This window comes from Anabrus simplex, chromosome 1 (assembly GCF_040414725.1).
Source record: "Anabrus simplex isolate iqAnaSimp1 chromosome 1, ASM4041472v1, whole genome shotgun sequence".
Lineage (NCBI taxonomy): Eukaryota > Metazoa > Arthropoda > Insecta > Orthoptera > Tettigoniidae > Anabrus > Anabrus simplex.
Genome location: NC_090265.1, coordinates 64,873,167 through 64,885,285, shown reverse-complemented (window position 1 = coordinate 64,885,285; position 12,119 = coordinate 64,873,167). Strand labels below are relative to the sequence as shown.

At 40.3% G+C, this 12,119-nt stretch overlaps 1 protein-coding gene across 3 annotated transcripts in view; it reads right to left on the bottom strand.

Moving 5' to 3' along the window:
• AMPdeam (AMP deaminase) overlaps positions 1–12,119 on the bottom strand; it is a 676,053-nt gene that overhangs the window by 324,761 nt on the left and 339,173 nt on the right. For all 3 annotated transcript variants that reach the window (XM_067156162.2, XM_067156170.2, XM_067156154.2), the window contains exon 2: positions 806–1,004. In XM_067156162.2, coding sequence (XP_067012263.1) covers positions 806–1,004 — 199 coding nt within the window. The remainder of the gene's footprint in view (positions 1–805; positions 1,005–12,119) is intronic.

The following is a 12,119-nucleotide window of genomic DNA, read 5'->3' as shown; positions in this document are numbered from 1 at the left end:
AATACATTTATTTCCATAGCCATTCATTTCATATCAGATTGAGCCACAGCGAATGGTGGCCGGATTTTTTTTTAATGTCGCACCAACACAGATAGGTCTTACGGCGGCGTTGGGACGGAAGGGCTGGGAGTGGGAAGGAAGCGGCCGTTTCCTTAATTAAGGCACAGCCCCAGCATTTTCCTGGTGTGAAAATGGAAAACCACGGAAAACCATCTTCAGAGCTGCCGACAGTGGGGTTCGAACCTACTATCTCCCAAATACTGGATACTGGCCGCACTTAAGCGACTGCAGCTATCGAGCTCGGTAGTGGCCGGGTTTTAGCTAGTATAAATATATAAACACATACATACATACATACATACATACATACATAACACAATTCTTTTCGTCATTCAATATCAAAATGTATAAAATGTGTAAAAAACTGAAATTGCGCAAAAATCAAAAGTACAAATAGACATTATTGTTTTTTATTTGTATAGGAAGAAGATTACTTAGCTACAAGCTCTATATTTCAAGCTGCGAGTTTTTGGAAATTATTTTAAATACAAGAATTTAGTGAGTATATAGTTCAGAAAGGAGTATAATTGCCTTTTTGTCCTCTAGATATTCAATTTTATATAATCAGTTATTACAGTTTTCAAGAAAAAAGGTAAATACCAACCATGTACTAAATGGCATACATAGTAAGCAGGTGTTCTATTTTTTTTTTTTTTTTTTTTTTGACATCACTGCCGAGAGCAACTTAGAAATTGTATTTCACAATTACTGTGCGTTACCTGCACAGAAACACGATAGCACTTACCTGCTGGATATATGCCGCTGGATAGCCAACTTCTTCTCAATCTGCTCAATGGGAAACTGCGGTACCTCGTACGGCGCTGATATCTCATTGGGCAGCTCATGCAGACGACTCGTGCTGCTGCTGGCATTGAAGTCCTCCAGCACCATCTTCGGCACAGAGAACTGTGGGGAGCTGGTGCCGAATGTTGGACTTTCACTGCCTGCAAACATAAACAGACAATATAACTTCTTTCCTTACAGTCATTAATTTCTAGCATTATTTCTGATTGAAAATAAGTTCCATGGAACTAACAAAACTATTTTTTCTTATTTTAAACTTTTGTAGAATACTTTTTTGTTATTTTTTTCTCTGCAGATAAACGTGCAACGATCTGGGAATCTATGGTTTCTTCTTCACTTTTCTTGCTCTGGTCAAAGTTCTAAGCTGAAATATTACTACATAGTTTAATACACAGTGCAGATGGAAATGTTGACCCGAGAGGACAGGCATAATTTATGACAATAGCAAAACCACAATTCTTAATAATAATAATAATAATAACAATAATAATAATAATAATAATAATAATAATAATAATAATAATAATAATAATAATTGTACCGGACGGTACACCTCTATGACGCAAGTTCAAATCTTGCACCAATTGAAACTCCTCTACAGGAGGAACCCTGAACTGTAACAACTGAATCAACTCTCCTGTTTATCGAAGATGTCTCTAGGTGTTTTTTTATTTGCTTTCATTGATCAAGAAGTGTGGACATTCTCTAACAGAGGTCTCTACCAAAAAACTATGATTATGCACTCTAGTGTGAAGGAATGAACCTTCTTGAAGAAATTTTGTATTCATAAGTTTTGTCTTTACTAAAGTTTGTTCTGTCATTTGTGGGTTGGCAGTATTAATCCTTTCTTTCCGCCTGTTTTGAATGTAGCCAATCAGGAATTTCTGTAATTAATTTTCCACCAATAAGGTGTTTCTTCATCGCCTTGTGTATAAGCTTTTGCTGTTATCCAATAAAACTTTGTGGGCGGGTCGTAATCATTCATGAAAGGTCTCGAATTTTCCGCGAGGGTATAAAAACTGCTGATTTTCTTGTCTCCGGGCCACTCTTATAACATCTTGCTCAGTGTGTGAACATGTAGCAGGGGGCGGGAAGCGCCTCGTTCTTCAGGCAGCCGTTCTTCAACAAGGTAATCACCTTTTAACATCTGTATTTCTTGCTAGCTCAGCAGTTTAACTCTCGGGGAAGGTTCGAAACCTTTAATATGTAACCCAGTCTTTAAAATGTAAATCCCTTTTCAGTCTACGTAAAATCTACAAATCTCTTTAACTGTAAAGCGGGGATAGAGAGTGCTTTACCCTCTCGAGCTCCTCTTCATTTTGATTTTGAGGTGATTATGTTTTCATAACCGTTTTTTCTCTTCCTTCTTAATGTGTTAAATTTATCTTGTATACTAGTCACCTCCATAGATTGAGATTAGCCCCTGTGTGATCGGCCTAGCGCCACTTAGGTTTTAAAATGTGTATTTAGGAGTGCAAGTTCACGCCTCTAGTCCTCTCTGTACTTTGGGCCAGTAACTTAACCTGTTGTTTTTTTCTTTTTCTTCATGCGAAGGCCCTGTAGGTTGGGTACAAGATACCCCTGTTTCACTGTACGTGTGCCTTGAGGGCAGTTAGAAGTCAAGTTTGTCGTGGCCTTTGATAGGCTTGTAAAATTGAGAGCAGGTCAGCTCTTTCTGGTATTTTGGAAGGTGCCTCTAGGAGGCTTGACATTACTAAGCGGGAGCAAGAGCTCCATGTAATTAAGGGTTCTCTGTCCCTTTGTATTTTGTGGTTGTGAGCTGACAGCTCAAGGATTGTCGTATTGGGGCTCGAAGCCCAGGACTTGTAAGAACCCGAAACTCGGGCTTTCCTTGAAAAACTACTCTGGTACCTGATTTTGTTATTTCCCCTGGTGGAAAATGGTTAAATTTTTATCTAATCTTGGACTTCTTGATTGTGTACCTGATTTAACTTCTTGTTATTTGTTGTATGTTCAAAATTCTATGTCACCATTGTTTAGTTTCGAAAATATAACCTTTATTGAAATTTTAATTCATCTTTCGGACTTGTAGTTAGACCCATTCCAGCCCGCACCTTCTTTCACCTCTGCCTTCCACGGATAACTCCGTAATAATAATAATAATAATAATAATAATAATAATAATAATAATAATAATAATAATAATAATCTTTCTTAATTAGTTTACCCTCCAGGGTTGGTTTTTCCCTCGGACTCAACGAAGGATCCCGCCTCAATGACAGTGTCCTGGAGCGTGAGACTTTGTGGGTCATGGGATACAACTGAGGAGGATGACCAGTATCTCGTCCAGGCGGCCTCACCTGCTATGCTGAACAGGGGCCTTGTGGAGATGGGAAGATAGGAAATGATAGACAAGGAAGAGGGAAGGAAGCGCCGTGGCCTTAAGTTAGGTACCACGTGGAAAGCACGGAAAACCACTTCAAGGATGGCTGAGGAGGGAATCCCGCCCCGCCCCTTCTACTCATTTGACCTCCCGTGGATGAGAGGACCCCGTTCCACCCATCGTACCACTTTTTAAATCTCGTAGCAGAGCCGGGAATCGAATCCGGGCCTGTGGCGGTGGCAGCTAATCACACTAACCACTGCACCACAGAGGCGGCAATAATAATATAACAAAGAACAGAAGAAGTGGTTGAACTGATGAGGAAGAGAAGGGTACAGTTTTATGGAAACTTGTTGAGGATGGGCAGACTAACGAAGAATTCTTCTGAGAGAGGAAGAGAGAGATAAATGGTTTCGAGAAGTGAGATTGGACTTGACTAAGATGGACGTTACGGAAGATGATGAAACCGATTTAAACAACTTGTCGATAAGTACCGCGATTTCTAGTTGACTGGGGAGAGACTGATGAGAAAAGGGAGATCCTGAATAGAGGAATAGAAGAAGGAAGTACCGCAGAAGAAAGGATGGAAAGATACTGGCAGAGAGTAAAGGCATAGAAGGCTAAAAAATAATATAAAGAGTGTTAAACGTGCCCCATAGATGGCCGAAGCGAAATAAATAATAATAATAATAATAATAATAATAATAATAATAATAATAATACGCTCGCCGGCCCCGTGATGTAGGGGTAGCGTGCCTGCCTCGTACCCGGAGGCCCCGGGTTCGATTCCCGGCCAGGTCAGGGATTTTTGCCTGGACCTGAGGGCCGGTTCGAGGTCCACTCAGCTTACGTGATTAGAATTTGAGGAGCTATCTGACGGTGAGATAGCGGCCCCGGTCTAGAAAGCCAAGAATAACGGCCGAGAGGATTCGGCGTGCTGACCACACGATACCTCGTAATCTGCAGGCCTTCGGGCTGAACAGCGGTCGCTTGGTAGGCCAAGGCCCTTCAAGACCTGTAGTGCCATGGTTTTTTTTAATACGCTCATTTGCAAAAAAGAAAAGCCCACCAGGAAGGGGTCATGGGAATCACGGAATGGCATGAGACGGATATATATATTACAATTTGTTTTACGTCGCACCGACACAGATAGATCTTATGAGGACTATGGGATAGGAAAGGCCTAGAAGTGGGAAGGAAGCAGCACAGGTACAGCCCCAGCATTTGCCTGGTGTGAAAATGGGAAACCACGGACTGCTAACATTGGGATTCGAACCCACTATCTCCCGGATGCAAGCTCACAGCTGCGCGCCCCTAACCGCACGGACAACTCGCCCGGTACGGATGATTATAACGTTAATGTAAGTCATTACTGATTACAACGGGGTAAAATTATAATTTATTGCCTCTGCGAGCCTTTATATAGGACACGGGTGGGTGCAATTTCACGGTCTCTAGTGCCAAGACTGTTCACTTAATCACGTCACTACGCTAGACATTTGACTATCTGCTTGAGATATAACTGCATCCTAAGCTTTCTAGCAAAATTACATCTTCATGGTGTGCAATTCTTTGTTTTTCAAACGAGTGTAATAATAATAATAATAATAATAATAATAATAATAATAATAATAATAATAATAATAATAATAATAATAATAATAATGTCATTGGTCTTACTTCTCGCCAACTATACAGTTTTCAGAGACGCCGAGATGGTGGAATTTTGTCCCGCAGGAGTTTCTTATGTGTTTGTAAATCTACCGACATGAGACTGTCGTAAGACCTATTGAAGCACCTTCAAATACCACCGGACTGAGTCGGGATCGAACCCGCTGACTTGAGTTCAGAATGCCACTCAGTTCAACATTTTAAACTAAAATTCTGTGTGGCATAAAACATCTTCTCAGGCGAATTAAATACTAATATTACCTTCTTCGTCCCATTACGAATATATTCGTGACAATAATAATATATAGTATTTGCGTCTAAGTTTAGAACTGATGTCTTGGAATTTGAGATAAAGGTTTTCTCTCGTCTGTTTTCTGGAGGGTGAAAACTACGTACGGAATACTTATATTAGTAAACCCACCCAAGCCCCGAATATCTTAACAGTTAAGTTTTCAAGCCTACCGTGAAGCATTAGTTTATTGCATTCGGCACATTGGAAAGCAACTGAAAAGGAGAATCAGTTGTTAGAAAATATAAAATATGTACCATGGGAGTTTATTAACTTTCTACTCGTGATTGAATCAACTAAACCTTAACCCTTACGCTGTCATATTCGACTCTAGTAGAACTCGATTCATTTCACTGCGAAATTCGATTATAGCCCACTTCTGAGGAAATACTTCATAGTTTGCTATATTAATATAGTTTTCTCCCTGAACAGAAAGGCGGTATTTTCGCAGCAAAGTGTTGCCAGTTCGCTTGCAAGAAGAGTTTGATTGACTATTAATTCCGCGCATATACTCTACAATTATATTGTTTTATCAAAACGCCATCGTTCACAAGTGTTGAGCAAGTTTTATTTGTGTGTGTGTGTGCGTGCGTGTGTGTGTGTGTGTGTGTGTTATTGAGTATACCTGAAACGTAATAAGTTATCAATAAGTATTGCTAATGTCCAATAATGGCCATTATTTACTCCACTGAGTTCCTTTTTCCATCTGTAATATGCATAGCACAAAAAAGATTATTTGAAAATATTAGTTTTAGCCTCATAATTACATTTTTTCGTGAATGGGTCAATTATTAATTGCGCAGCGTAAGGATTAACATAGCTTCCTGACTAGTTCTTATGAAACCAGCTCAACAAATCGGACGTTTTGCGGCGAGTGCTGAGTAAAGAGCGCTGTGGGTGCAATTGTACTGTACAAGACGTGTGAGAATCGACCGGAGGAATAACATTTGAACATGCAGTGTCAGGATCAATGGAAAACAGAAACTAAGGGCAAGTAGTCATGGTCACTGAGATCATAGTCCTGTTTCAAGTGACCAGCTGAGAACTATCGAAGTCCTTTGAGTTATAAAAGTATTGAAAACATAAAAAAAATAGCGAGGTAAGTACGTCAGGTGAATATATGACAATATATGGATTACAGAAATAAACAGAGGTTAGTTATCTAAAGGGGTTCAGAGGACGAACTCAAATGTGCAATGAAGACTTGTAAAGGTCCAGAAGCTCTTACAAATTTTATTGAAGATCAAATTAGATGACAGCACAAGAAAAGGAGAGTAAAAATTTAATATAAAGTTTAACATGGAATAGAAGAATCTTAGATTAACATTAAAAAAGAAGCTGTATCATAGGTAATATTACTGTTTAATTATATGTAAAATTTACTTCTCAATGAGGAGAACTGCTGGTATTCTTAATTGTAGGACGAAGGCATTCATTAATGTATTTATTCAGTTTTACTTCCTTTGCCGTTTTTCCCCACACCTGTGCTCGCTTGTGCGAACGGTGTCGCAATGTGGAATTGGTCGTGTTCTACGACCGGATGCCCTTCCTGACGCCAACCCTACGTAGAGAGATGTAATCACTATTGCGTGTTTCTGTGGTGGGTTATGTAGGTATGAAGAGGGGAATGTTGGAACAAACATGAACACTTAGTCCCCGAACTAGAGAATTAATTAGACGCGATTAAAATTCCTGAATCGAACCCGGGACTCTCTGAAACGTAGGCCTCAACGCTCACCATTCATCCAAAGAGTCGGGCTCAGTTTTCCTGAAGTATCCAATTTAAAGTATGAAATAAACGTCGCCACCATCTATGATAGTGTTTACACTGATCAACAGTGAAAGTCTTTCGGACTTGAAAATAGTTATTTCCGATTCATTTCATCATGGAAAAAACGAAAATGACATGTAAAACTTCCATTTAGCTCTTGGTTCTCCAATATAGCCCATTTAAGTTCTTTCTTTCTTTCTTTCTTTCTGTTTACCTTCCAGGGTTGGTTTTTACCTCGGACTCTGCGAGGGATCCCACCTCCACCGCCTCAATGGCAGTGTCCTGGAGCGTGATACTTTGGTTCGGGATACAGCTGGGTAGGAGGACCAATACCACGTCCAGGCTGCCTCACCTGTTATGCTGAACAGGGGCCTTGTGGTGGGGGAGATGGGAAGTTTGGAAGGGATAGACAAGGAAGAGGGAAAGAAGCGGCCGTGACCTTATGTACCATCGCGGTATTTGCCTAGATGAGAAGTGGGAAACCACGGAAAATCACTTCGAGGATGGCTGAGGTGGGAATCGACCCCTCCACCTACTCAGTTGACTTCTCGAGACTGAGTTGACACCGTTCCAGCCCTTGTACTACATTTCAAATTCCGTGGCAGAGCCAGGAAATGAATCCGGGCCTCCAGGGGTGGCAGCTAATCACACTAACCACTTCACCCAATTAAGTTGTAAGCATCGTTTTTACGAAATTTGATGCCTGGAGATTGCGTTGGCACATCTGAGCAGAGCAGTGAATGGTTAAGGGTAATCTTTATAACTAGTAGGAAAAATTGGTGTCTAGAGATTATGTTAGCAGAACTGAATGCAGGAATCGTCAGTCATTCTTGCTGATGTTTGTGAAACTTGTCATTCTTGCTAATATTTCGTAACATTCACTCTGTATAGCTTGTTTCAAGTATCGAATGATATTGAGTTTCTTTCAGTTTGTGTGTAAATGTGACATACTATTTATTCTCACCTGGACGTCTTGTTCCCTGACAACTGCGGTGCTGTAAGTAACGAACTTGGAGAGCGATTCAATCAGGACATTTCGCAAATGGAACAAAGGTATCAGGGAAAATGGAACACTTCTATTGCTTGCAGACTACTGTTGGACAGCTATAAGAGACGACCCAGAAAAGGAGTACAAGCAACTAGCAAAGAGAGACTTTTTTTCAATCAATCACCACTGATCTGCATTTAAGGCAGCCGCCCAGGTGGCAGATTCCCTATCTGTTTTCCTAGACTTTTCTTATATGATTTCAAAGAAATTTATTTAACATCCCCCATGGTAAGTTATTCCAATCCCCAACTCCTCTTCCTATAAACGAATATTTGCTCCGATTTGTCCTCTTGAATTCCAACTTTATCATCATATTGTGATCTTTTCTACTTTTAAAGACACCACTCACTCGTCTACTAACGTTATTCCACGCCATCTCTCCACTGACAGCTCGGAACATACCACATAGTCGAGCAGCTCGTCTGCTTTCTCCCAAGTCTTCCCAGCCCAAACTTCGCAAAATTGTTGTAACGCTACTCTTTTGTCGGAAATCACCCAGAACAAATCGAGCTGCTTTTCTTTGGATTTTTTCCAGTTCTTGAATCAAGTAATTCGCGTGAATATATCCTTTTATTTGAGGTTGTTGAAGCTATAAAACATCGGCGTTGTTATTGGTCCAACAATAAGGTTCACAGGCCAAAGAAGTTCATTCTGAAAAGAAGACACTACGAACCCTGTTTTAAATACTTTGAAGAAAAGTATCACATACCCGCCAGTTGCTGGGAAGTGATTGGGTTACTCTTCGGTGCGCGAGGATCTGTCATAAAATTTTCAATGAATTTCTTCCTTCGTTTTGGTATTCCCGTTTCGTATCTAAAAGATATTTGTTTAGATGTTTTATGAGATTATTTGGCAATGGTAAATCATCATTTGTACGTTATGTGTAAAGAAAAATAAAGTTTTCCTAATCGGGGATAGCTGTACGGCTACAAGAGGGAAAATTCAAAAAAAAAAAAAATATATAAGCTCATTTTATCCTAAGATAAATAGTGTGAAAATAGATAATTTGATGCTCTTACCGTACGGTACCCCTTGTTCTAGGGCAGCTATCCCTTGTGGACACTCTCTCTCTCTCTCTCTCTCTCTCTCTCTCTCTCTCTCTCTCTCTCTCTCTCTCTAATGTCACATTCATTTTTCGACAAAAAATTAGGATAGTTTAACTATTTTAAAAAGGATATAATTTCGAAGTGTATTTTTAGTATTTCTAATTGAAATTGGTATATCTTACAAACTAGAGCTAACAAACAAAATCTTATGTCATATTCGTTTTTCTACAGTGCGACTCCTTGGCGTTGAAGCCTTCGGTTCAGATGGTCCCGGGTTCGATTCTCGGCCGGGTCGGGGATTTTGATCACGTCAGTTTAATTCTTCTGGCTTGGGGACTGTGTGTTTGTCCCAACACTCTCCACTTTATATTCATACAACATACCACACTACCAACCACCACAAAAACACGCAATAGTGATTGCATCCCTCCATATAGGGTTGGCGTGAGGAAGGGCATCCGGCCGTAAAACAGGGCCAAATCCACATTTGCTATACAATTCGCACCCGCGACTCCACAATTGTTAGAAAAGCGGAAGAAGATATTCGTTTTCCCAGACCCTCAATTAGGATAGATTAACTATTTTGATCAAGGAAAGAATTCCGAAGTGCATTTTTGTTGAGCAGTATTATCAGCACAAAATGTAATAAACTTAACTACGGTACAAAACCTATGCACACTAGCTTATTGTATTTTTCAACAGCACTACAAGAAATGAGCTTTACAGAACTGTTTGTTTCACTTTACCTTTGCAAGAGGGACAATCGGTACGACTGAGGTAATGCATAGGACAGGGAGCGGAGTTGGATCTGGTAAGGTTTCTGCATTCCTCTGGAATCAAATACAATGTAGTGATTAAAGGCGTGTGAAATGAGCTTAGAGAAACTTGAAAGACAAACAATCAGTTAAACTATGAACGTTACACGAACAAGGACTTAAAATTCACTCTTGTCCTACGCAGTGGTGCCAACCTTTTGGCCTTTCAGTGATCCCCACCACCCATCAGAAAATTCTCGAGTCAAATCCAAATCATCCTCCTCCTCCCTTCTCGATAATGTCACCCTTGTTGCCGTTCCCGACAACTATCTATTCAAAATTATATCATATTGTACAATAAAAAAGCTGCACATTACTACTCAGTTCTGTCATAAAATATTATTTGTAGTTTTTCTACGCACCCAGCAGCTGCTTTTCAATGTGGGTTTTCTAAAAGCATCCTTCCCAATGTGATGACATTTTCGACTTCTGAACAATAAGCCCTTTCAGTGTAGATGTGCTTAATGTAGGCCTGAATACTTCTTTAATTAAATGTCTTATTGCATTCATTCCTCGCCCTGAAGGGGTGAGGTGGGCCACCCAGAGGGCAACACCCTTTCTCTGTCCGGGAGAGTGGGCATGTTAAAGGAGGCGAGAAATGTAAGTGGGGGATGGATGGGTATGGTGATATATTTGAGGTAGTTTAAACCGATTTTGTGGGTAAGGGGGCGTGATATGAAGGTATATGTTATTTATTTGTTTGCTAGTTGTTGGTGGTAGGGGGGAGGGTCATAATATTTTCTTTCTGTTAGTTTTACATATATCGGTATATATACTATAGAACATATTACTAGTGACATCTGAATTAGAGTACACTATTACAAGGCCTGAATTACTATTGCTTTTTTATTAACACTGGAAACTGTTCCTGTGGGAGAGTTACTGTCAGGTACCCTTAATACTGCAATAACACAACATTACATTTTATAGTGGAGAACACAGCTCCTTCATTCACAATGAATTTCACAATGATCACGAGTAGCGAAAGGAAGTGACGATTGAAGTATCGCTACCATCTCACAAACATTGAAACGAGGAAGATTGAGCAGTAATCATGGAAACGATTAATTTTTCACTAAACAGAGTGCGCACTGGGCATGCAAGAAGTGGCTCTAATGAAACCTTGGGGCCTTCGACCTTCTCCAAGCTGTGACTGTGGTGAAGAATTTCAGACAATGTGACACATCACCTTCAGATGCCCACATAGAGCTTTCCGCGGAACTATGGACGACCTCCTGACAGCTTCAACAATGGCTATTCAATGGCTGCAACATCCTAGTTTAGTTTTCATTTTTCATTTGTTAATTTATGTATTTACTTATATTTTACATGATTTATATGGTTTTATATTTTTTAATGTTTCTCTATTGTACACATCTCTGCCGATTTCTACTTTGTTTTACCTTGACTTTTTGAATTTATTTCTGCGGAGGTTCGGACCTGCCTTCGGGCAGAATATACCCTTACCTTTACCTTTGTATTTATTCTATTTTGTAAATTATTTGCTACTTATACAATGTCAATGAGTCCGCGGCTTAACTTGTACAATAAACAAACAAACAAACAAACAAACAAACAAACAAACAAACAAATAAATAAATAAATAAATAAATTTTTTTTTTATTCTTTCCCTTTTCTGTAGATTTTTTCGCATTGTCTCACTGTACGTAGAGCTCTCCTGCAGTGTGTTGGAGATGAACGAATGGGAAGACATGATCTGACAATAGGTTCCTGTGTCGTTCGTCAGTGAGGGACGTTGTCGGATGTACCACGAGTTCCATTTCATCCCACGTGAACAATTGCCATCTGGGAATCCACTCTTATTACCATCCAAGTCAGTCGATGGTGTTTTTGCCCGAATCTGCGTACTCATGTAACACACTATAGACACGGAGGCCCATGGGAAGTCCATTGTCCGTAAGTACGGCACCGACAATCTAGCCGCGATCAAACGCGCCGAGGTCTCGCGTCTTACCCATCGTGTGCTCACCTTTTACTCACATGGGCAGTGCGAGATCTGACAATATCGCTGTCATGTACCACGCCAACTATTACATTCGCCGGACCGACCAGAGCGCCATTTTGTCAAAACCGCAGCTAATCCAATAACTGCTCATCATTGTACACTGACAAACAGAGCAAATGCAACACCAAGAAGGAGTGGTCAGAACTTTATGCCAATTGCAGGGTAGACTGACGTCACTGAGGTATGCTCATGATGTGAAATGCGCCGCTGTGCTGCGCACGTAGCGAACGATAAATGGGACACGG